At 37.1% G+C, this 26,873-nt stretch overlaps 1 protein-coding gene across 1 annotated transcript in view; it reads right to left on the bottom strand.

The window, feature by feature from the left end:
- The window catches only part of THSD7A (thrombospondin, type I, domain containing 7A), a 209,454-nt gene extending 184,157 nt beyond the window's left edge, over positions 1 to 25,297 (bottom strand). Inside the window, exon 1 of the mRNA XM_014547652.1 lies at positions 24,471 to 25,297. Within this exon, the coding sequence (XP_014403138.1) occupies positions 24,471 to 25,285 (815 nt within the window). The 5' untranslated portion in view covers positions 25,286 to 25,297. The remainder of the gene's footprint in view (positions 1 to 24,470) is intronic.
- Between the last annotated feature and the right edge of the window lie 1,576 nt (positions 25,298 to 26,873).

Below are 26,873 nucleotides of genomic sequence, written 5' to 3'. Positions count from 1 at the left end.
CTGGAAGGGCTGGTACCTACATTTTCTATCCTTTCACACAGCAAATGCTTACATGCAGCTGTTTCCTTATCACCCGTGCTGTTCAGGCAATGAACCAGAATGGAGATTCATGGCACAATCCCAAAGCCACCCCAAGTGAAAACTCTAGATAGCTTCATGAGACAGGGTAAAAACTACCTATCTGACTTCTAAAACTGCGTTCTGTGGCATGAATCATTTTGGCAATTCTTTTCATCAAAGACATTTTTTAGCATGAAGGATTTTTTGCCTGTTTCTAAAACATCAACTAAACAAACAAACAAACAAATAAATAAAAACACATAACTACATGGATATTTTAGGAATTATTTTGGGTTCTGTACCCAATTTCAATATGTGTGTGTGTGTGTGTGTGTGTGTGTGTGTGTGTGTGTGTGTTTTGAAGCAGAGGGGGTTCCCAGCACCAACTAGCAATTCTCGGACAACAGCAAGTTGTTCCAGAAATCAACTTGATTCTGACACTATCTACCCAGAGGTACCATCAGGTTCCACAGGTTAAGGGTTCAGTCCTATCAGACTGCCCACCACACACTTCAGATGTCAGTTTCAAGCCCAGATTGTCACCTGTGCTTCTGACCGACTAGCTATAAATCAGAGGTTCTCATTTCTCTCTCTTTGGGTTCCATTAATTTGCTAGAGGAGCTCACAGAACTCGGACAAACATAAGCATTTTACTTACTAAATCACCAGTTTATTAGAAAAGAATATATAAGTCAGGAACCGCCAGATGGAAATGATGCATAGGACAATGTGTGTAAGAAGAGGTTTGTCACTTCCATGTCCTTTCCAGGTGTGACACTCCCCCAACCTCCACATGTTCACCAATACAGAAGCTCTCTAAACCCAGACCTTTTGGGCTTTTATGGAGGCTTTATTCTATAGTCATGATTGATTAAATTGTCAATTCCTATAAATGTTAGGCATGAAGATGATGGCAAAGACCAGACAAATAAACTTAAAAATTTGAATCTAACTTTCAGCATTAACTTTCTTCTCTGGAAGCCACCTAAATTCTCCCTTAACCTAAACTTTTATCTCCTCGGACACAGAGAGGAACACTTGATTATTTACTGTCTCTTGTTCATCTCTAATTTCTGCATGTGTGATACTATTTCTCCCCTATTGGACTTTATAATTCAAATCTTGCAGCCTTATTTTATTTATCCATTTGTTTAATTTGCCTCAATACTGGGCAAGACATAGACAACATACTCTCAATTGATAAATTTCATGATGTAGATAACCAAATAGGAAGAAATCATTGTCAATGTAGCAACTGAAGATAGTCAAGGGTATTTTATGAGTAATAAAACTGTAGAAGAGGCTTTAAATTAGAAGACATAAAGAGTTCTTGAGAAATAGTACTTTAAAATATCCTATCCATGAATCAAAAAGTCTTTAATAAACTCTTGAGCTATGCTGTCTGTAGGATGAAGAACAGTTTGTTTAGTTCTTTCTACACTTAGAGAAATAGGAAAGCTTCATCATTTAAATGACGATAACTCTTTTTGCCATTCCATAATGCATTCTTAAGGGTTTCAAAAGGCTCAGGGAAGAAACTGGGAGTCAGAAATAAGACTTGAAAATCAACATCTTTAGATACATTGCAATAAACAGGAAAAATGCAAATTCCTTACAGCTATATGGGAATTCATGTTAGAATATTTGTTCAACTTCATGAAAAACTGCCCCATTGTTAGCTATATTTTTTTCTCATCATTTTTTTCAGAATGTTCCAATATACATCTCAAAGTTATTCCCCTTTACTGAAAACTAAATTTCATTGGAAATCTCTTTTGTTGAATTACAAAGTTAGATAGAAGAAGGTGCTTAAGGGAGATTAAAAAAAAGAGAGGGCAGATTCCCTTTTTAAATACTAATTTGACATCTTCTAATAATACATAGAGGGTTTCAAGTTATAAATTGAAGTTTGATATAGACTCGTAATAACCATAGATATGAAAGAACCTCACATTTCAACCTCAATAGTACACAATTGTCAAAACTATGAGAATTTGGAAAGATATTTATCAGTTAAGACACACTTTTTTTTTATTGCAGTCTGCTTCAAGTGTTAGGGAAGACCTACCTAAATCAACATTTATTGTGCAATAAAAGAAATCGATCCAATTTCTATTTTAAGAGGAGAAAGATAATGCATTAAATATATGCAGATGGCACTTTTAAATATATAGATTTTCATTTGGGGATAGGAGGATTGATTACAATATGTTATTTTATTGTGCTACATATTCTATAACTGATTAATAAGGCTATCCTTCAGAGTATATTCATTCTAATATTAATGGGTAACTGTGTATTCAGACAGGAGACCTATTATATCACTTGAAAAATAATGACTGTACATTAAATGTTTACAAGGTAATAAATATTGTTGATCAATTTCATTAATATTAACAACCATAATCATTGATTTAATGGTTTTGTAGGCATTATATTTCACTATTTGCTCAGAATAGCTACTATGCATACTGGATTTATAATCAAATGCAATAAATTCATAGATTTAATAATATTATAATTTACAGGGTTATAAACTTTCTGAACCAAAGCAATATATAAAAACACAGGCGGGAGTTGAAGGTGGTAGGTTAATCCAGGAAGCACTGCTATGACTGAAAGGAATCCAAGATAAGGCCCTCAACCGATTCCTCAATTTTATAGATGAGGTAACTATGACTCAAAAGTGTTACGCAACTTGCCAAATTCATATAATAGCTGCCACTGGCCCTTTAGCATTTTATGTGCTGCCATCTCAGAACCTACCCAGAATCCTTGAGTTCTCGATGACAGTACCCCAGCCCCAAGCTATGATATCCTGAATTACCTAAGGGAAAGGTACCATATTCCTACTCCTGGTGGCTTTAGTGAACAGCACCCAGGATGACCCCTGCTCTTCCCCTTCTCCATAACACAGCTCGAGTTACACATGTGACCTGGGTCCTATAAGGCTAATACCACGGTGTGCAACCCAGAAGGGATAAGAACACAGCTGCATGCAACTTAAGGATGTGATTGTCCTGAGAAGGAGATAAGCAGTCACAAAGGTGTTTGGTTATTCTTCCCTGGTTAGAATAGAGCTTCTGTCTTTAGGGATGTTGGGTAATGAGCAGTGAATAAAGGCATGGGACCTCTCCTGGAGCTGTCACCTGATGGGAGGTGTAATTCTACTAGATGTGCTTCTGGCTGTGTGGCATCTAGGCTTGTCTCCCTGTCTTACCCTGGAATTCTGCACTCCGCCTATTGCCAGTAACAAACTCCTTTCTGTTTTTAAACTAACTGTTGTGGACTTGCAGATAAGAACACTGACCAGTATACTAACTTTCTAATAAATTCACTTAAGTCTGTAATTACTGCTTTGGCCAAATATATAGTGTACTCATTTTCTCTTCTATTATTTATAAATGGCTCTCAGTTTTTTTATTTTGTTTTGTTTTGTTTTGTTTTAGCTTAATCCCCTCTTCAGCCCAAGGGTATGTATTTTTCTTCTGGCTCTCTTGTAGTTGCTAGTTTCTAATTGTAATGTGCAATTATAGTGACTATAGTCTGTCTGAAATAAATGGAAGCACATTGACTTAATCCAGATTTGTCTGGTCTCACACAGTGTATTTTATCCACCACATTATGTAATTTTGACCTCTGCGATTTCCTCCATAATTTTAATTACTTTAATGGAGGAAATCCATCCACAAATTAGATACTGTTTATGGTCTCTTCTATTTTCCTCTACTATTTAACATTTGAAAAAATAGTTCACTATTATTCAGTTTGTTGTACTGTGTACAGCAGGCTCTACATTTATTTTTTAAAACAGTTCTGTCACTAAGCTGATACTTTATTTAAAATGTTAATTAAAAAAAGTCTTTCAATCCCTAAATTTTTATATGTAATAAAAATTATATAAATAATTAAATAAATATGTAACTCTCTGCACCAATGAAGGCACATTACAAGTCCCAGTAATTTTGGACACATTTGCTACTCCTTCCTCCATAAGTTATCACAGTTTTATATTTCTTTGTGTTTAAGAGGCAAATGCACATCACAACCTGCACCTGGAAGTTAGTTCAGCACAGTGTTCTCATTTCACCTTTCTACTCCCACTAAGTAGGACATACAACAAAATCAAGTCAAGGGGACATATGGGGGAACCCCTGTAATGCACATGTCCTGTAATAGCAATACAACCTGATAGTATTGATCCAAGGCTATTCAGAGAGGCAGAAATACAGTGTTAGATGCATTCCTTTGTCCTATCAAAGAATGTTGTAAAATTGAAGAAATTTCAGTTTTTTCCTCAATTTTTCTCATATTAAAGGGAACCTGGAAAAATGTGGTTCCTAGAAGCACTGCATAACTTTCTCATTCTTTCACTCAGTTAACCCACAGATACTTCCACACCCCAATCCTACCACTTCTGTTGTTCTAGTTCCTTTTCATAAAAGAATACATCCTGGCAGCTTTTTCCCTTTTCCTCCTCAGAGAATAAAGGCAAAAGGAAAAACATTAATAGCAAAAAGAGCAGAAGAAGGTTGTGAATAATCACTGATTATTGATTTTTATTCTCTAACAATAATGCATTTAAATGCTTTTTTTATGGTAATCATCACCTTACTCTTCAAGGGGACTCAGGAAAAAAAACCATAAGCATTATTTTTAGAATCTCACAGTGATGGTATACTAGTGCTTTGAAAAATAATTGTAAGTATATGCAGACATATCTAGGCAAGACATTCTATGAACCCAAGATTTCCTCTAGCTAAAAGAAACTTTCTATCTAGTCCATAGGACTTTGATCCTTCTTGAACTACTTTATAGAATGATTGACTAGACTTGTGCTCTCACTATTCACTAGCAGCTGACAGAAGAAATGAGTATATGTACAACACACACACACACACACACACACACGTGCACACTGACATACTTTAAAATGTAAATCATGTTTCATTTTTTCTATTAGCTGCTCAGGTATGTCAGCCTAACTTTTTTAAGTGCTATAGTCAAACTTCAAATGCAATTTTAATACATCATATAATATCCTCTTTCACCAATTATATGTACATATGTATGTATACATATTTGCATATTTGTACACATATATATCATTCATGCACTGATTTGTTCATTCATTTTGTTTTGTTTTTCTTTTTATTATAAACCACTTCCAAATCCTTATTGGAAGTAGACAGGCTATAATTACATTATATGAATGCTAACAGAGATCTGAAATAGATAAAACACTGAGATAAAAAAAAAAATGCTTGTGTTTTTCCTTGTTGGCAAATGACACAAGTACTTCACACTATTCAGCATTCTATTTATCACAGATTATCAACAATCACTAATTTCTTTGCTGTTACATTAAATACCTCTTGTTAGATGTTATGATCTGGACTAATTAGGAAGTGAGCTAGGATAAAGGAAAATTAACCACAATGTTTTGTTTCAATGCTAACTTACTCTTCTTTAAGTGATAGGCTATTTAAGAGATCTAGAGTTAATTGAAAATTGCCATTATCAAGAGTCTCTTTTCAATTAGCAATCAGAGAGGAAGAATATATTACTATATTTGAAGACCATGGGCCTCTCTGCCAACTCTGGGTTCCCATGGGAATTAACAGAACAGGGATTCTAACTAGTAACACTCTGCACTTCCTTAAACAGGATTCAATTTGCATAAATTCTGTAACATAGAATCTCCATTATAAAGCTTTTTCATCTTGAATTATTTTTACAGTAAATCTCAGTGTGGAGCACAGAATAAATGTGACATTTTTTAATTATGTGAAGAATTTCTGAAGATAAAAGAGAACTCAAATACTATATTACTATTACATGACTTGATTTTGATCACAAATATTCTCCTTCTGTACTAATATTTAAAAATAATTATTTCAGCAAACTTAAATAAATCCCCCAAGAAGAAAAGTGTTGATTATAGTTGAAACTGCTTTGTTCATTCAAGTAAAAATATGATGCAAATAAAATAATGAATATAAACACTGGAAAGGATGAAAACATCTTTTTGTTAATGCTATCACTATTTACTCTGAAAAGTAGTGTAGTAGAGTCAAGACTCTAATAAAACATTTTTTGTATTACAAATAGAATTGGCAATGTAAATAGATATAAGCTAAATACAAAAAAAATTAATAGTTTTACCCTTGTAAAAAGCACCTAGACATAAAAAAAATGCTAAAATCTCTATATTAGCAAGAAAAAAATCACATAATATGTTTAGAAATAAATGAAGCAAGAACTATCCAGAATGGGTATAAAATTATATTATTTTAAAACATAACACACATTACAACTGCAGAAGAAACTGAAAACTATAATACAGTCTTAATGGCCATTTATAGTTACATTTAAATAAAAATGATCCCAGGTAAAATCACAGCATGGTTCCCTCTTACAAGTAGGTATAAAGACCTGCTCCTTTGGCCCTGCTCATTTGACACTCAGTGGTTGAGTGTCAAACCAGGAACCAAGCATTGTTTGATTTCTGGTCAGGGCACATGCCTGGATTGCAGGCTAGATCCCCAATAGGGGACGTGCAGGTGGCAGTCGATCGATGTTTCTCTCTCATTGATGCTTCTCTCTCTCCATCCCGGTCCTTTTCACTCTCTCTAAAATAAATAAAAACATATTAAGCTATAAAAAATAAAGACCTCGTCATATGAATAGCAAAAAAAAATTAAAAAGGAGAGCACTTGCCACTTCAAATATAGCAAAATATAGTATACATTCACTGTAGAAAAATCTATGTGGTGAGAAGACAAATAGATCAGTCATATAATATAGAGAATTCAGAATTAGATTCTAAAAATTCTAAGTTACGAATAGTTCAATAAATGAGGAAGATACAACCTGTTTACAATGGCACCAGATATCCAAAGCAAAGAAAATAAAAATTGAAGCCCTGGCTTACACATTTACAAAAAAAAAATCCATAAAGGATTTAGTGTTGACCACCTTTTTGGAAAGCATCTAGAAATATCTTTTAAAATTAAATTTGATCCAGCAATTCCACACCTGGGAATATGCCCTAAAGAAATCAAAATATCAATTCACATGGACATATATACATGAGAATATTTATTGCTGGTTGGTTCCTGGTAGTCATAACCAGAAATAAAGTTAACCCCTTTCAATAGGGGATTTAAGAAGAATGGATTAGAGTTATTCTACATAAATTAAAAGAGTTTCATTAAATAAAAAAATAGGAAAACGTGCACAGTATAATCCATTTTTTAAAAATTGAGCAAAATAAGTTAGTTTCATAGAACCATGGAATAGAATGACAAATTTCAGAGGGAAGGCGGGGGTAGGTGTGGGCTGGGGGGGAGAGATTAACTGGGGAACTTATATGCATATATGTATAACCCATGGACACAGACAATAGTGTGGTGAAGGCTTAGTAGAGGCAGGTGCAGGGTGAAGGGGGTCAATGGGGAAAAAAAACAAAGGGGACATCTGTAATACTTTCAACAATAAAGATAATATTTTTTTTTAAAAAAGTTAGTTGCATGTATGCATGTATATGTACAATCAATATGTATAGGTTTATATGACTAATGAAGATGTGCTTGATGTGTTAATATAATTCAAGAAAGGGGATAACAAATTTAGCATGTATGGAACAATACAATTTATGTAAAACTATAGGATATAGATACATAACATGAAGCATAACCACTAAAATATTATAAAATGGTTATTTCAGTGTTGTTGAATTCTAGGTGGCTTTTCATTTTTCCTTATATCTTAAAATATTGTTTTTGATTTAAAGATAATTTGTATTACTTATATAAACATAAAAACAAATCTATTTCCACTGTGTAAAAAGAGTAATAAAAATAAATATTTCAAAAATAATCTATATATATAAAAGTTAATATGCTAAGTGTCCCTCCAACTGGTTGCTATGACATACACTGACCACCAGGGGGCAGACACTCAAAGCAGGAGCTGCCATGAAGCACACTGACGATTTACAGAGAAACAGTGCTGCGGACCTGGGGCTCACAAAGCAATACTTGGCTTCCCCCAAGTGGGACACAGGCCCTGCCATCACCCCAGAGCGACATCCCACTAAATCGCAACAGGCGCTGCTGAGACCCCATGGCACAAACTATGGCCCACAGCCTAGCCCAGCCCAGAAAGGGTGGCTGTGGGCGCCAGGAAATGATGTCATGTAGCAATGCCCAGCTTCCTCTCCCTAGCAACTAGCATCCTTGAAGTTTCTTCAGCCCAGGAACCCGACTTGCTTTATAGCCAGGTGCAAACATTTCACACTTTAACCAAATGTTTGTGTAGCATTTTGCCATGCCTCATCTCATTTGATCCTCACAGAAGTCCTGGAGTAGGTAGATAGGAGACTTGGTGGAATCCTATTTTCTTTTCATGAGCAAAACACGAATAGCAATATTAAAATATTTCTTCTAATTAATTTCCTTTCAATGTGCATGAATCCATGCACCGGGTCACTAGTTAGATTATAAAATATTTACATGTAAGCTACAGGATACAAAGGGAGGAAATATGATCAGGAAACTAAAAAAAGAAACTAGTTTCATTTATTGTTACTAAAATATATTGGATTTTCAAAGCTTTCGGATATAAATTTTCATGTACTTTTATAATATTGACTAGAGGCCCAGTACATGAATTCATGCACGGGTAGGGTCCCTTGGCATGGCTGGCGATCGGGGCTGATTGGGGCCAGCTGGCTGGGGGGAGGGACCATGGAAAGTGGCTGGCCTTAGGAGGTTGGCTGTGGGAGTGCACTGACCACCAGGGGGCAGCTCCTGCATTGAGAGTTTGCACCCTGGTGGTCAGTGTGCATCATAGCTACCAGCCAGTTGTCTGGTCGCCATGGTAGTAGTAATGATAGCTTAGACTTTTATATATATAGATTACTACAAATGGTAGCATAGGCTTTTATATATATAGATTACTACAAATGCTCACAAGTGATTCAACTATAATTTTGCAATTATATCTATTCATAAACAACTTTTTTTCAGAAATAACTTTTTATATAATTACGAGTACTATGAAAATTTTCATTTAAAATAGTCATATGAATGAAGAACAATTTCTTTCATTTTTGTACTTTTCAGATGGTAAGCAATATAGAAAAAGACACAAAAACATATGACTATCAAGTGATTTCAATATGGGAGTCAGTTTAAATATTTATGATTTTCTCTAATTATAAAAGATATTTAACTATGTTATCTTCCTAAAATAATGTGACAACTTTATAATTATTCTATGTGTGCATATCTCACATCATTTCCACCGTGGTATAAGTAGAAGTTGCTGATACACATGTCCCTATCAGGTACTGCTCATCTCTAACCTAGAATAAGGCTCTAGTATGGTCTCATACTTCTGGAACATCCAGTTACCTCTCTCTGATACAGACAGTACATTGGTAATGTCAAACCATAGGGTTGCCAAAAATCTGATCAATTATGTGATTGTTTTTCTTGATAAAAATTAGTTAAGCCTAACTAACAATTCTGTTCTTACTTTATGCCTCCCTTCTACAAATATCTAAAAGTTGTAATTCCAATTAAAGCTCAATAATAATTTTCTTAATCTAAACATATTGCATCTTAGTACTTTTAAAGCATTTTTAGAAATCTACAATAGTTTTATCTATATTGCTTTTAAATTTTTTCTGAACAAAATTCACCAGAACTTTTTAAATTTGAAATCAATGACATACCTATGACATTGAAGTTACTGTCCTAGATTAGTTTATTTAATTTATATACAGAAGTACTATCATGCCTCTGTATACAAATGAAAATATAAATATCAGATTTACAAGGAGATTACACATATAAAGACATAACTGAATTTCCAACTCTAAAAATTGACATTGCCAATACGGTCCTTTCTAATAGAGATGATCAGCACAGAATAATACAGGACAACTGCCCCCACTCCCAATTCATTCTCTGCTTCACTAGTTCCTCTGGCTCCCCTGGGCTCCAGACTGTCAGTTTCATAATGAAAGTAGGAGGTAAAATGAAATTATGCAAAATTATGTCACCAGTGCACTCTTCCCAAGGAACTCCACAAATCACTTCAATAATGTTTTCTTTTCAAATTGATTTATTTCACAACACCTTGCTTTGGTTGTTCAAATGTAAACAGTTTCAAAAATCCAATTTGCAAGTCTAAAATTAAGATGGAACGGCAGAGCACATACATCGCTCATGATGATTTCACAGCGTTTCCTAGTCTTTGACAGTTGTCAAAATTAACGTTACATGACATGATCCATTATGTTTCTCTCAACACTGCATTATCCAAATATGAAAAATTCAATTAAAAATAGTTTTCATCCATTTCAACCCTTGCATTTATTTCTTTTAGCTCCTTTCACACTTTTCTTTCTTTCTGTCAAAGTATCTTATAAACTTCATGTTTCTATATATGACAGCCCCTTAATAACAATTTCTTCATAACTTCTAACACAATCCTTACTTTTATATTTTTATTTTTAATTACAAATTTGGTTTACCTTATTTTCCTTTATTTAATTTATCCTCTTTATTACATAAAAATACTCCACATAGTTCTGAACTAAGTCAGAGAATTCTGTCTTCATGGAGGGGTGGCTATAGACATAAACCTTTGGCCCTTAAAGATACAAATGTACAACCAAAGTCTTTTTTTTATACAGCTTTATTCTGAATGCAGTGTCTTACAAATCAGGAAACAATTAAGGATGAGATAATTAAGAAATACTGAGTCGCCCAGCCAGCGTGACTCAGTGGTTGAGCATCTACCTATGAACCAGGAGGTCATGGTTTGATTCCCGGTCAGGGCACATGCCTGGGTTGCAGGCTCAATCCCCAATAGGGGGCATGCAGGAGGAGTTTATTTTTGTTTATTTTTTTGTTAATCCTCACCCGAGGATATTTTTTTCTATTGATTTTTTTATATACTTTTTATTTTATTTTTTTTTAGAGGATCTCTTTCACATTCCATTCTCTTCCTTCTTTTTGGAAGGGTAAATAAAACCTGGGAAGTGCAGAGTCTGGGGAGCATTCCTAATTATAAGGATCAAAGTGATATACGTGGAGATGCTTAGCAAAAAGTAGAAAACCTTAGCTGTCAATCATCCTAGAAGGTATCAACAGGCACAGCCAGGGTTCCACTGCAGTGGTCTGGTGTGATCCCAGAGTGTCCTTGGCTCTGGTCTATTGACGAACTGTGACCCCAAATAAAATGGCAGGTTTAAAGTCTATATATTGTTTGAGGAACATGAAATAATTGACCACCAAAATAAAAAAAGGCAATGTCTTGCCCTCTTTCTACTACTTGTCAGTGTTCCATTTTAGCAAACCCAGCCATCCTAGCATTTTGTCCCTTATTTATCAGAGTTCTAGAAATTGGAGGCTAATACCAGGCAGGCAACAGAAGACACAAACTATTGAATAGAAACTGCCAAGATTGAATTTGCTCTTAAATTTATCCTGTATTGTGCGTTGGACCTCATAATTCCCAGGGCTGAGATTTTAGGATCCAGGCGTTCCTCATCCTTTTCTTGGATTATAAAGATGATCTAAGCCCTGGCTGCCCAAACTCTTAAGATTTGGGGCCTCCTATCCATTCTGACCCATTCCTGTGTATGAACATATAGTTCTGTCTCTGCTTATTGGGAAACCCCCCACATTTCTCTGCCGTACTATTCAAGTCAGCAGGCGTCCATGCTACAGTTATTTACCACTATTTACATGCTCCCTTAATTAGAGTCCTACAAGTTCTTCACTATACATAACCTGCCCATTCCTACTTCTCAGAGTTTTCAAAAATCATGATTGACTTGGAATGCAAACTTCTCCCATCAGATCACTTAGGTAAATACAAGCCATTTTGGGGAACTTGGTAAAATTCTATGACCTTAGCAAATTTCTCTAGTCAATATAGATGCAGCTTTCTCTTGAAAACTTTAGTCATTTAATCTTAGATTTATCTGTTCATTAAGCATTTTTTTTTTACCAACCATGAATTATATCATATACAACCCATTAAAAACACAAAATATCTGGGTCTGTATAAAATTATAGTAATTTAAAGTAATTTTACTTATTTTTTCGCTTTTTATTTTTCTCTCCTTGTCTCTCATGCATAAAATTAAAGATATCAAGTGAAGAAACAATGGTTTACACATAGCTGTAACTATATGGAATCTTTATATTTTTGTTTACCTATTTCTTTCTCTCTTTTTTTTTTTTTTCACTATATGGGATCCTTGGTACAGTAGAACCTGCCAGAGAATTATATTTTTTATAAAAACTCTTTGAAAACTGGCATGAAAACTGAAATGTGTCAGTATACCAAATCTCATATGAAATTCAAAAGTGTGCAAATTTCAAACTATTGAAAATAATTTATGACAAATTTATAATTATTAATCTCAAGTTAGGATATATATGTGTGTGTGTATACCTTTTACTATGTTTATTCTCATCCATCTATTTATAGAAATAGTTGTCTGGCTTATAGCTATTAGTAGTCTTTTGAAAACTTTTTTTAAAACCATAGAGAAGAATTATCAGTGGTCATAATTGATTTTTCTTTATAAAAAACCTGCTTTGTTTGTTCCAGCACTTTATACTGTGCATGACTATGCCAACATTCCAAGATCTTTTCAATACAATGGCTTCTTGTATTAAGCACGGCCCAGTTATTTTGTTCATTTATAATTCAGCTGCTGGTAAATGCTAGCTAAAAAAATTTTCCATGATCACATCCTTTTAAAATCTAGTATCGATGACCACATATTTGTACTAAATAGAGAATAAACTATCTGTCAAAGAAACTTTTGGGGAAAAGCTAAGTAATTGCTCTATAATAAAATGATACAAGATTAGAAAAAAATGATATACGATTAGAGAAAAAATGATACAAGATTCGAGGGGAAAAAAGGTGGAAGTGTGAGTAGAGGCCTAAAATAATGCTCAATAATGCACAACAATTTTAAGAAGGAAATAAGATAAAATACATGACTGAAATACAGACTCTAAAAGAGTGGACATATTCTTGATTATGTTACACAAATAGTGCATGAATGATTTATTAAAGTCCTATCCTATGTGGATTTTTTTCCTTTTAACATTACTTCCTCCCATTTAAACCTTTCTTGTTATATTCCAGTCAGAGGGAGACTCAGTACCACCCACCTAAAGCTAACACAATTCCAGCAAATAAATGGAAACAATGGATGAGATCACTGTTCCTGACAGAGATGCAAGGTCACTGCCCCAATCCCTGGCCAGGCTGTTCCAGGAAGTGCCAGCTCAAGAAAGTTTCTCAAGGAATCTTGTTCTCACACCAGTTCAAGGAAGAAAGCTAAACTTAGAACAATCAAATGGGAGATTCTAATAAAGCTCTGAATAAAAGCAAGGGAATTTGAATGGACTTTAAAGTTCATGTGAGGGAAGATTAGGCAGTGATATCTACAATGGGGCTTAAGGTTAATTCCCTGCCTTAAATCCTTTCCTTTCACTTAGACATGTTTTAAATGCTACCTAAGAGCTCTCTTTTGTTCAACTGTCCCATGATAGGATCATCATTTAGACCAAAAAACTCCTGAGAGGTGATAGAGAGAAAAGTGTAGGAAAGAAGATATCGTAGGCATGATGAGACAGTCACACCATTAGGATGTAGGAAGTGACCCTGGTGTCACACTGACACTTCTGAATTTGTTATGTTTATAGGTATATATCAACAATGTTAGCTTTTAGTCCACCATCATCAATGCCAATTAAGTAATCCACCTATATAATAAAAGGTTAATATGCAAAAGACCAAACAGTGGAATGACCGGTCGCTATGACACACACTGACCACCAGGGGGCAGATGGTCAACACAGGAGCTGCCCCCTAGTGGTCAGTGAGCTCCCCCAGGGGGAGCGCTGCTCAGCCAGAAGATGGGCTCACGGCCGGCAAGTGCAGCGGCAGTGGCAGGAGCCTCTCCCGCCTCTGCCTCAGTGCTAAGGAGCAGCGACCTGAGTGGTAAGGGGCAGTGAGCAGATGGGCAGGAAGGAGCGAGGGGTCCTGGACTGTGAGAGGGCGCAGGTTGGTCGAGCTGAGGGACCACCCCCCCAATACATGAATTTCGTGCACCGGGCCTCTAGGAGTAATTATAAAATAGCTTAGTGGTTTCAATATCTAAAAACAGGAGGAATAGACAAAATAATGATGTTTGTAATTAAAATAATGTTCAGAAACTATTGGAGTACATTTATAATATTAAGGATGATACATTTTCTCATTTCTATAAGGAATATATTTTATTAAACTATGAAACAGAAATTGTTTAGTATTAACAAGGCACAATAATATTGAAATATCTTCTAAGTGCTGTCTCCTGAAAGGCACCAGTATCTATATTCTACATTCTATATATTCTACATTCTCTTAGTTGAATGGACTAAAAATCACTACCATCAATAATATACTTTTTCATGGATAGTTTAAGATTTTAGCTAATGATAACATGAACCCATGTGATCAGCAAAATATTATTTCCTTTTTTATTTTATACTTAGTTTTAATTACTATGATTTTAGTAATGTATATAGCGTACTTTTATAATAGTGTGTGGATTTAATTTTTAAATAAATAAATATATATATGGGGATGTGTTCAAAACACTGTTTCTAATAAATGTGGAGATGACTGACCCACAAGGTATAAAGTCCAAAAATTTAAGCTTGACCTCTAAGATTTCCCTGGCTTCTCTTGTCTAGTTTCTCATCCCTTTATAACATAATATTTATATTATATTAAAAAGGGATGAGAAGGGGCCATTCTTTTAGGCCTCTACTCACACTTTTTCCCCCTCTAATCTTATATCATATGAATAATCCACATACATCATATCCTTGCACAGTGAACCATTACTGACGCATATCTTGGTACCATTGCACTTATTGTTCTCATATTTTTCCTTCATCACCCTCCTCTATCTTTTGCATACCTACCAGTCCTTAATTTTACCAGCAGTTCCTGTATAAAGCTAATCCTTATCCTGTCAACTTCTGTTTAGGAAGAACTCACTAACTCAGCTACCACTTGCACGCACTCTGCCTATATATACAGACGTAAGATAGGACTTCTGATTTTATATTGCTTTTTGTGTCATTCTTTCCATAGCAAAGGATAGTTCCACTTTGTTTTTCTTTTTTGCCTATTGATTCTAGCACCCAGAATGTCTCTATGTCTGAATTGATAAACACTAAGTTAATTAATTAACTAATAAGTAAACCAGCAACAACAAAGAAGTAGTTCTCTTGCTCTAACACTGTATTGTACTATATATCAGTTATATCCGGCAGGGTTAGCAGAATACAAATTGTAAACTCTTATGGGCTAAATCAGAAGAGTTTAATGAAAGGATTATTAAAAGTGTCCCAGTGTTAAGAAAAATCGTCAAGAGACAGTGAAGCACCCAGGGACTAGCAACTCTGGGAAGATGATCATCCCAAGGTAATAAAAGAGCCGAGGGAAAGGATTCACCAGAACCTGAGAGGGACCTGCTAGTGGACAGAGCTGCAGGACAAAACCGCAGGAAAGTAGCCATTGATTCAAGAAGATGGGACTAAATACTCCAACTTCCGTTTCCTCCCACCTTCACATACATGGCTGCTGCCTCCCATGGGTGGAATCCAACCAGAAGAGAACTAGGAAGCCTTATTAATGTTATTCTTATTGTTATTGATTAGTAATGCTCAACGATCAGCCTCTGGGCACATACACAGAATCAGGAAGGGGTTCGGATTGGCTCTCAAGGGCAAAGTGCCCCGTCAGCTCTACATTTCGAGAGAAGTTAAGGTTCTCTTGTTAGCCATATACTATCTAAAAAGGACCGTGGGCCTCTTGACTCCATTTCTTTAATCAAACGTGGCCAGCAAGCAGCTGAGGCAGGCTTCTGAGAAATGATGATGGGCACCTTGGCAGGCAAATCGACACTCTGGGTAGCACAGAAAGTTCTTTAACCTAAAAGCCTGCTATTTATGCATGAGAAGTAGTAATGTCCTAAATGGATTCTGAATAACCTAAAAGTAGTCAGCATTACTTTAAATAGTGGGCAATTTACTCCCTTCTTTTTGCAGTATTACTATTCACGAAAGTCATGATGTGGGAATGAGCCCTCAGGATCGCATGGCACATCCGGTGAGTAAAACCATGCAGTTACTTTCAAGACTACTGAGAGCTGTCTTCTTCCATATTTACTACATATGTATAAATTTGTCTCCATGTTCTACTCTGAACTGGTTTGTGGAAGATGTGAAAAATTAACTAACTTTCTACCATGAAAGATATATAGGATTTTATATCCACAACTTTAACTATGGTTTTTGTTCAGGGTTCATTAGAATCACAAAAATTGGAAGCTTTTAGAGATTTTTCAACTCCATCCTTCTCTTGAACATCACTATTCATTCCCTGCCCACCCTCCCCACACACATACACATATGGTTTATGGATGAGAAAATTGAATCCCAGAAAGTTTAAATGACTTATTCAACATTGTGTAGCCATGAGTACATAGGTTTCCCTATTCTTATTTAGTACTTATTTCCCCTACTTATCCATTACTTAAAATCCTCTCTTATTGATTCAATGAATTTTCAGGCCTTTGTAAAGCTAGTGGTTTTATATTCAACTTTTATATCTCTGTTCTGGAGAGCAATCCTTAAAGAAAAGAATGGAGTAGTTAACAACTACTTTTCCTTTTTTTAAAAATTTATTTGAGAGAAAGAGAAAGGCCCATTTGTTGTTCCACCTGTTCATGCATTCATTGGTTGATTCTTGTATGTGCACTGACCAGGGATTGAATCTGAAATCGTGGTGTAGCATGATGATGCTCTAACAAACTAAACTCCTCAGCCAGGGCCAACAACTAATATTCTAAGGTAAAATAGGAATCAGAAATGAAGAGACTGATTGTGTTGAGAAGAAAGACAATTTACTGCTTAACAGATTTAATCTTGAAGTTGAAAGAGTATGTCAGAAAATCATGTTTAAAAAAAATAGAAAACGACTTGCATATTATTCATTACTATTTGAAATGGTAAGGCTGAATTTAAATAAAGATGTAAGAAAATAAAATTGATAACAAAATGATAGAAAAATACTCCAAAGTGTCAGTATTTTAGGGGTTACAAAACCATTCTCCTCTTCATGTTTTACCCAGTTTTTTTTTAATACTTTTTTTTTATTTTAGAGAAGTTTTAGGTTTCCAACAAAACTGCAAGGAAGATAGATTTCCCATACACCTGCTGCTCCCACACATGCATAGCTTCCTTATTATCAACATCACCCATTCGAATGATATTTTTTAAATTATTAAATATATAATTTTAGAAAGGAAGGGAGAGGGAGAGATAGAAACATCATTGATGAGAAAGAATCATTGATTGGCTGCCTCCTGCATGCCCACACTGGGGACCAAGTCCTCAATACGGGCATATGCCCTGACCGGGAATCGAACCATGATATCCTCGTTCATAGATCGATGCTCAACCACTGAGCCAAGCCGGCTGGGAGAGAATGATACTTTTTTATTTTTTACTAAGGATGAACCTACCTAGACACATCATAATCAAAGTCTATAGTTTACATCACAGTTCACTCTTGGTGTTGTGTATTTTATGGGTTAGGACAAAAGTATAATGCCATATATCTACCATTATAATATCACATAGAGTATATTTACTGCCCTAAAAATATTCTGCATTCCCCCTATTCATCTCTCCCTCTTAAACATTGGCAACACTGATTTTTTTTTAATGGTCTCCAAAGTTTACCTTTTCCGGAAGTCAAATAGTTGAAATCATACAGTCTGAAGCCTTTTCAGATCGGTGCTGTCACTTAGGAATATGCATTTACATTTCCCCCACTCTTTTCATGGCTTGATAGCTTATTTCTTCTTAGCACTGAACAATATCCCATTATCGGAATGTAATACACTTTGTTTATCCATTCACCTATTGATACAATTGCTTCCACATTTTGGCAATTTATGGGTAAAACTGTTATAAACACCCATGTGTAGTTTTTTTGTGTAGACATAAGTTTTCAGCTCCTTTGGGTAAAGATCAAAAAATGTATTTGCTTGATCATATAGTAAAAGTATGTTTAGTTTTGTAAGAAACTGCCAAACTGTCTTCCAGCCAGCAATTGCCACCAGTAATGTAAGAGAGTTTTTGTTGTTCCACATCCTCACCAACATTTGGTGTTGTGGTTTAAGGATTTTGGCTATTCTAATAGGTATGTGATGGTATCTTATTGTTGTTTTCATTTCCATTTCCCCGATGACATATAATGGGGAGCATCTTTTCATATGCTTATCTGCAACCTGTGTATCTTCTTCATTGAGGCAGCAAGGTCATTGATTCATTTTTTAATTGTATTGTTGTTTTCTTTTGATAAGTTTTAAGAGTGCTTCATATATTTGGGGTTACAGCCTTTTATTAGATGTGTGTTTTGCAAATATTTTTTCCAGTGTAGCTTTTCTTTTAATTCTTTTGAACTTTTGCTGATTTTTATATTAGATTTTGGACCTTTTTCTTAATGATTTGTGAGCATTCTCTATGTATTAAGAAAATCAGCTCTTTGTCAATTATATGTAATGCAAATATTTTTTCAAACTTATTTTTTCAAATAATTTTGGTATTTGGGTTTAACTTAGTTAATATTTTTCCTGAGCAAATATCAATCTTTTTGTATATGATCCTTCAATCTGTGGCCTAATTTGTCCTTCCTTATTTTAAGACTTTAAAAACATTCTATCTTTTTTCTAGTATTGGAAAGAAACATTTAAAAGTATTGAATGACACCAGGACTTGTTTTGGTATAACAGCTGACAAAGGGATGGGTGTTTTTGTTTTTTTCTTATTATTTCCTTAAATGGCAAAGCAATTGCCCCTCAAACAAAACATGTTTATTTTCACCCAAATTGGAAATTGGAAATGCTCCTTCTACCACTGGAAACATAGCTTAAGGTTTGGGGGATCTTTTTTCTAGACTCGATTCTGTTTGATCTGATTATTCATATACTAACATACAGTTGTTATTATTATTCATGGAATAAAATGCATTTAATTTACTGTTGACGTTGGTTTGTTTTCTCTTTACTTTTCAGAATCTTCCTGGCTTTTATTATAGACTTATTTTTCCCTTGGTAATTGTCAAGAACACGTGGGAACAATTGGTGTATTTACTACATGTTCTAAAGAAGCATGCATTTACTGTTTTACTTTTCAAAGTCTGGTGTTATGTGCAGAACTTTCATAGTTAAGTTTATTTCAGATTTTTTTTTTACTATTTTAAATGGGATATTATAATTCTTTGTTTCCATCAATGTTGAACTAATTGCTATTTGCATCTAGGGAATATATTGGTCTTGGGATATTACCTTTCTGTCCATCTATCCCATTGAGCTATTCTGTTGCTTATAAGATACTTTCAATTAATTATCTTTAGTTTTATAAAATTTGGGGGGGGATCTTAATTTTGCAATATGCTTTTCAATTTTCATTTCTTTCTCCTTTCAACTATACTGACTAATACTTACATGAATGTTAACTATCAGTGGAAATAATGTGATAGCCTATCTTATTTTTTGCTTTAAAGAGAATGCATCTTGTGTTTCAGAACTGAGTATCGTTCTGGCTTTCAGTTTGATATCTCTGTCTATCTCTCTCTATAACAATTGCTCTATATCACTTCTTCCATGAAGATATTATTTCAGTCTCTTCCAGAAGAATATTGGCCCTGTGCTATTTCAATCTATGGATTAAAGTCTTCCTTAATTTCAGTACATTTTTCTATTATGTTGTTATGTTTTTGTTTTGTCTGTTCTGATTTTTCTGGTCCTATCTCAAGTAACACCAGAATTTCATATAGTGATATTTTGTTTCATATCCATCATCTTTTTTTAAAAAAATTACAGTTACTTGATGTTCTGCAACTGTTCACTATATCACTGACTCTTCTCACCACAGAATATTTTCTCACATTTTGTTTCTTCTAATGTGAATTTCATCTTTTCTTGGTTTAGAATTCTCCATTTCTTTTACGCTCTCTGCCAAATCACTTTTAAGCTCATTCAGTTTTCTTAACTCTTCTTTGACTATTGAAATTCTTTATCTTTTTGGTTCAGAAAAAAAAAGTATTATCTTTTACACCTTTAGTTTCTTGGAGAACTGTTTGCCCATACTTTCACACCAACTCTTGATCTGGGAGTAATACTCTATTTAAGCCTGGCTGAAACTCACTGGTTCACAGGGAAACCTGCTATGTAGGTGGTGTGTGTGTAGTTAATTATAACTCTCTTCCACTGGTCATCAAACTTTAATACCTCAGTCCCTCAAACAGATAGCCTCTCCTTGGTGGTAACGGCACAGTGAGTTTCTTTGTTCAGGCCTGCCTATTATGCCATTCTGTTTTCAAACAGAACTCAGAGACTCTTCAGCAGCCCATTCACTAACACAGACCAGGCCATGCACAAGGTGGTATCATTGGCTTGGCCCCTTAGAAAGTTCAAGCTACTTAGAGATTTTGAGTTCATAAAAGCTGCAAAGACATAGTGCTGCTCTAAGTTTCGTCCCTCAGTTCCATCTAATTTTACCACATTCTCCAAATCTTCTCTGCCAATTGTGGTTTGGCACTATGACTATTTTTTATTAACATAAAAGAATGGGACTTCTGTTTGCATTTTTATTCTTATTGATTTCAGTCTGTTTATAAAACAGAAGCAGGGCAGATCTATCATCTTTAACTTGGAAGTTCTAGCAGTAAATCTGCTAAATTTATTTTTATTTGCCTACAAACTATTTCAACAATACTCATAGGCTTATTTATCTAAATTCATTTAGTTATTGTAATAAGATTTTTAAGCCATAGTAATTAATTTTTCATCCTCTTTCATGATAAAATTTTATCTCAATTTGATATAAGAGGAGACACTTTAAATTTAATCACCGAGTCCATGGTCTGTGGCCTTGTGTTTTGATGGTGTGATCCATTTAGTTTTCATTTTAGTAGCTCCACTGTTGTACTCTAATGTTTGAGAAAAATTTAGGGCAAAATACCTGGTTTTTGTCTCTTCTTTACTAACACTTTAACTTTCCTAATCATATATGCTTATTCATGTATATTCTTATATATAACTAGAGGCCCGGTGCACAAAAATTTATGCACTCGGGGGTGGGGGAGTCCCTCAGCCCAGCCTGTGCCCTCTCGCAGTCTGGGACCCCTGGGGGAATGACCACCTGCTGGCTTAGGCCCGCTCCCTGGGGTATTAGGAATAAGCTGGCAGTCAGACATCCCTCTGGCAGCCTGGGAGCACTCAGGGGATGTCCACTTGCCAGCGGGGAGCAGGCCTAAACTGCAGTTGGACATCCTTAGTGCTGCTGAGGAGGCAGGAGAGGCTCCCACCACCACCGCTGTACTGGCAGCCATCAGCCTGGCTTGTGGCTGAGCAGAGCTTCCCTTGTGGGAACACACTGACCACCAGGGGGCAGCTCCTGCATTGAGCGTCTGCCCCCTGGTGGTCAGTGTGTGTCATAGTGACCAGTCATTCCCTATCATTCTGCTGTTAGGGTCAATTTGCATATTACCCTTTTATTATATGCCTGGTGCATGGGTGGGGGCTGGCTGGTTTGCCCTGAAGGGTATCCTGGATCAGGGTGGGGGTCCCGCTGGGGTGCCTGGCCAGCCTGAGTGAGGGGCTGATGGCTGTTTGCAGGCTGGCAACAGCCCCTTCAGGGTAGGAGTCCCCACTGGGGTGCCTGGCAGCATGGGTGAGGGGCTGATGGCTGTTTTCAGGCTGGCCACAGCCCCTTCAGGGTGGGGGTCCCCACTGGGGTGCCTGGCCAGCCTGAGTGAGGGGCTGATGGCTGTTTGCAGGCTGGCCACGGCCCCCAGCCACCCAAGCTCCCAGTGGAGGCTGGCTGGAAGCAGGTATCTGGGATTTATTTATCTTCTATAATTGAAACTTTGTTGCCTTGTGTGGAGGCTACAGCAGGCTAGGGCAGGCAGGAAGCTTGGCTTCCTCCATCACCGGGGTAATCAAGCCTCCTGCTTGCTCCAGCTCCATGGCTTCCGGCCGCCATCTTGGTTGGGTTAATTTGCATATAGTCGCTCTGATAAGCTGGTCGGTGTGGCTTAGGGCGTAGCAGAAGTGCAGTCAATTTGCATGTTTCTCTTTTATTAGATTAGATTCTTAAATAAGAAAAATGTTAATAACAAATTTGTTGAACCTAACGTTTCACCTATGCCCTAATAAGTTACAACATACATGCACTATCATTTTATTAGAATAATTAGATATGGTATTTCTAATATAAGTCCCTGATAAATGACCTAGATTTTAAAATATATTTATTTCGAACAGCTGCATGGGTATGTGAGGCTCTATGCAGTAGGAGGTACTATCCTAATTACACTCTTAATTGAGTAGTCAACATTAAATTAAATGTCTACACCATGATAACCCAGTGACATCAGGAGACAACTCAAGTTGTCTTGGAGACTCAAGAAATCAGCAGAATAAGGACAGTCATAAAATAATAAAAACAGGGACTGACTTGAAAGTACACTTGACACAGAATCAGAGGTGAACACACACACACACACACACACACACACACACACACACACACACATAAGGAGTTTTAAGGACCCTGGACAATGAAGGCAGGAGAGCAAGCAGCCCTTAGCAAGACCAGGAAAGGAGTTGGGCTGACGACACCAAAATGGAGGAAGAGCAAATTACTGTAGGGCTGAGAGAAAACACAACTGTGTCAGTCCAAAGAGGGGAGGAAGTAGCAGATATCCTAAAATCAGTGACTAGAACAATGCTATACTGAGAAAAATTCTTGTCTTAGATAAGTCAATTGTTTGTTTGTTCATTAATTTACACTATATCCTGCACTGAAAAAGGCTTCAAACCAACTTTCAAAAGCTGTAGACATAAAACACTAGGCAAAAATGAGCAAAGAAAAATAATGAGTGTGAGAAACAGACGAAGCCAATGGAGTATGTTAGCATACAACATGCATGTCACACAGTCCTATTATGTTCCCAACAGCCAAGGTAAAGAGAAAAATGTCGTCTGTTACAGGACTTCCAGGGGCCATAAGGAAAACAACCCAGCTGCTCACCAGAAGCACTGGGTTGAGACTGCAGTGAAGTTTCTTACGTGCTTTTAATTAAAGAACAGATGTGTGATGAAGTAGGTGACATTTCAATGTCATTTCTACAATATATATGAAATAAAATTCTGAATGACGTTACCATGATTTCTCTCAGTTCAGTCCAAATCATAACTGCATAAATATTTCAGAAAAGGCAATTATGCAAATTATCCACCTAAGCCACTCCCAGATGGTATGGCTTATCCAAAAACAAAATTCAGAATATCCGAAAAACATCAAGTCCTTTAGCTCAGTGGTTCTCAACCTTCTGGCCCTTTAAATACAGTTCCTCATGTTGTGAGCCAACCATAAAATTATTTTCGTTGCTACTTCATAACTGTAATGTTATGAATCATAATGTAAATATCTGATATGCAGGATGGTCTTAGGCGACCCCTGTGAAAGGGTCGTTAGACTGCCAAAGGGGTCGCGACCCACAGGTTGAGAAACACTGAGAGTTTAGCTCATCCTCAACGAATGATCCTCAATGAATATTTTCACAATAAAGCTCACATGAGAAAGTTGTTTCATAATATTGTCATTGTTTACTCAGAGATAATTTGACAAATAATTCTGGTCTAGAAAATGCAGTCAATTAATTACATATTTTCTAAACTAGAAAACTCATGATTAAATACCATTTACTTATCTTAATTTCTGCTGATTTCCCCTTTTCTTCTCTGGGGAAAGTTATTCCATTTTATAAAATGTGGAAGAGAATTATTCTTAGCTATAGCTCCCTGGGTTGTTGTTTAGATTTTGTTTATGGGGTAATTATCAAAATACTATAAACTTGGAGAGATTACAAGTGTGTCTTATTCTAAGTAAAATAAATATCTGAATTCAAAATCCCAAAACTCTGGCCTTTATGTATTTGTTTTTTCCCATTATAGGTGTAAAGAGCACTATTGACCTAAAGAAGCAGTATCAGCTCTCAGAGAATCTCTCATTTTAACAAGAAAATTGAAATGAGCTCAAGTTGTACAGTGCTAAGCATGAGCAAAATAGAAATAATGCCAGGAAACCCACAAAGCTTAAAGTGCTAAACGTTACACCCTGGGTTGTGTGCACGTGGGTTTCAGGAGTTAGCAGAGCATGTCTGAAGGCCTCTCTAGCCCAACGTCTTGACAGAGAGCCACGGAGTAGTTAATGGTAAGGAAATGTTACCTCAAATCAGCAGCTTGCCCCGTCTTGTTCGTACACGTGACCTCTCTGGTCTGATATCCAATCTGGATGTCCCAGTATTTGTTCTCCTGACGATTCTGCCTGTTCCTGTTTCTCTTTTTCTTAATAAGTTCCCGGGCCTCTGGATCCTTCACTGCTTTTCCTCGGTCCCGTTCCCGTTCCTTATTCTTCCCACGCCGCCTTGCCTGCCTCGCTTGCCTGGGGTGGGGCATCGTGCACGTGCTCCAGGGCCCCACGTGCAGGCTGTGCGGGCTCTCGTCAGCCTCGCACGGGCTGGACTGGCACACCTGAAACTCCGTCAGGTTCGGGCAGCCCGAGCCTCCGAACTGGGGCGGCGCCACCACGTGGCGGGTCCGGTGCTGGAGCCCGCTGCCGCACGTCTTGGAGCACTCGGACCAGGCGGAAAACTCAGACACGATGCAGTCCTGCTGGCAGGGGATGAGGCAGGCCTGCTCCAGGAGCGGCTTGGGCTCGAAGTACTCACAGATGATATCCTCCGCGGGCGTGTCTTCCTCCTTCTGCATGCACGTGACCTCTCGCACCTGAATGCCTTCTTCCCCCTTCACGCACTCCGGGGCCTTCTCCAGGCTTTTGGAGATCACAGGCTGACACTGATTCCAGGGTCCCAGCCTCCAGTCGTACAGCTCTTTGTGCCAGTCACAAACCTTGAAGCAATGCTGCTGGTTGCTGGGCCTCTCGGCCTGCTTGCAGTTTGTATGCAACGTCGTCCATCCTTCCACATGCGCACACCACACCGCCCGGGTCTGGATGCCTCCTGGACCACAATCGTCTCCCATGCATCGGCCCCATGGACCTAAACATGACACAAGAGTTAACAGTGCTACCATAAGGAAACTATAGGCTGCTTTACGTTCCAGAAAGACATTTCAAGATCTAGTACAGGAACTTCCCTGAAGTGTGATAAAGTAGGTCTCCGTACAGGACTTTTGCAAAGTAATGATCTGCACTCAGGGGAACTGTGTCATACTATCTATATCAGGTAACTGCTGGGGCAATTTTACTCTGGGTCCTTTGGGGATTATTAAAAGTTTGCTTTTAGTCATTTCCTTAATTTTAGGCTGTTAGAGAGCCCATGCTCGTAGAGGACATCAGAAATTAGTCACAGTGAAAACTCTACTCCTGCCTCATAACCATCACCCACGTCAGTAACTGGGAAAGAAAATGGACCCATGTGAAGAACTTAGTCTCCCACAGGCTTTTCTTCTCCCGAGCAATTAACTATTTTGTAGAATATGCTCTGTTCTGCCTCATTTTTTATTGCTATACATTGTGAGTAAGAGTCTAATACTATAGAATAAAAGGGTAATATGCAAATAGACCGAACAGTGTCACTACCGGTCGCTATGATACACACTGACCACCAGGGGGCAGACGCTCAATGCAGGAGCTGCCCCCTGGTGGTCAGTGCACTCCCACAGGGGGAGCGCCACTCAGCCACAAGCTGGGCTGATGGCTGGCGAGCGCAGCGGCCCGCCTCCGTGGCAGCGGTAAGGCTGTCTGGGTAAGGATGTCCAACTGCAGCCATCAGTCGGACATCCCCTGAGGGCTCCCGAACTGTGAAAGGGTGCAAGCCGGGCTGAGGCACCCAACCACCCGCCCTGCCCCGAGTACACAAAAGTCGTGCACTGGGCCTCTAGTAGTTTTATATGTGTATGCTTTCAGAAGTGTTTACTTTCTGGTAATCAAAGTGGAAATCATCATTTAAGCACATTCTGCCTTTAAATTTATAATTTCTCTCATTTCCCCAGTGAAGTATAAAAATAGATGAAAGAATTTAAATTTAATTAAAAGACTATGCAATTTTCTGAACATTGAAGGGTTATTTGGAGTTTCTTCAATCTATTCATTTCCTAGGTGTGACCTATTTGGTATTATAGAGCAGTATGATGGGATACTTAAGTCAGTGGCTCTAGTGTGAAATGTGGGCCTTTTACCTTTGAATCCTTTTAAGCATAGATTGAAATCCTAGTGCATTATTCTCTTTTTTTGTGTAGGAAGATAACAGGACTTCAGTACTTTAACAGACAAATCTGTTCAATTTATGAAATTGACAATTATATAATTTTGAAATTTTACAGAAACATAATGATCACATAATTGCGTGATTTTCAAAATTTGCTCCATGGAATTTGATAAATTATTTGATGTAGCCTAGAGCCATCTTTAATAGGTCATATGGGAAGGTGCTGACCAGCATATAGGGTTGGACTTCAGGGTCTCCTAACCTCACCTTTCTGCCCTCCTTCCTGAATCTGCATTGTTGCTGCTTTAAGGAAAGTTCCATTGTTATTATTTACTAGGGGCCCGGTGCACAAAAAATTGTGGACTCGGGGGGGGGGGGGGGGGGGGCCCCCCCCCGCCGGG

This window comes from Myotis brandtii, unplaced genomic scaffold, assembly GCF_000412655.1.
Source record: "Myotis brandtii unplaced genomic scaffold, ASM41265v1 scaffold48, whole genome shotgun sequence".
In the NCBI taxonomy this organism is placed as follows: Eukaryota; Metazoa; Chordata; class Mammalia; order Chiroptera; family Vespertilionidae; genus Myotis; species Myotis brandtii.
The sequence above is the reverse complement of the archived record's forward strand: the minus strand, read 5'-3'. Positions and strand labels throughout refer to the sequence as shown.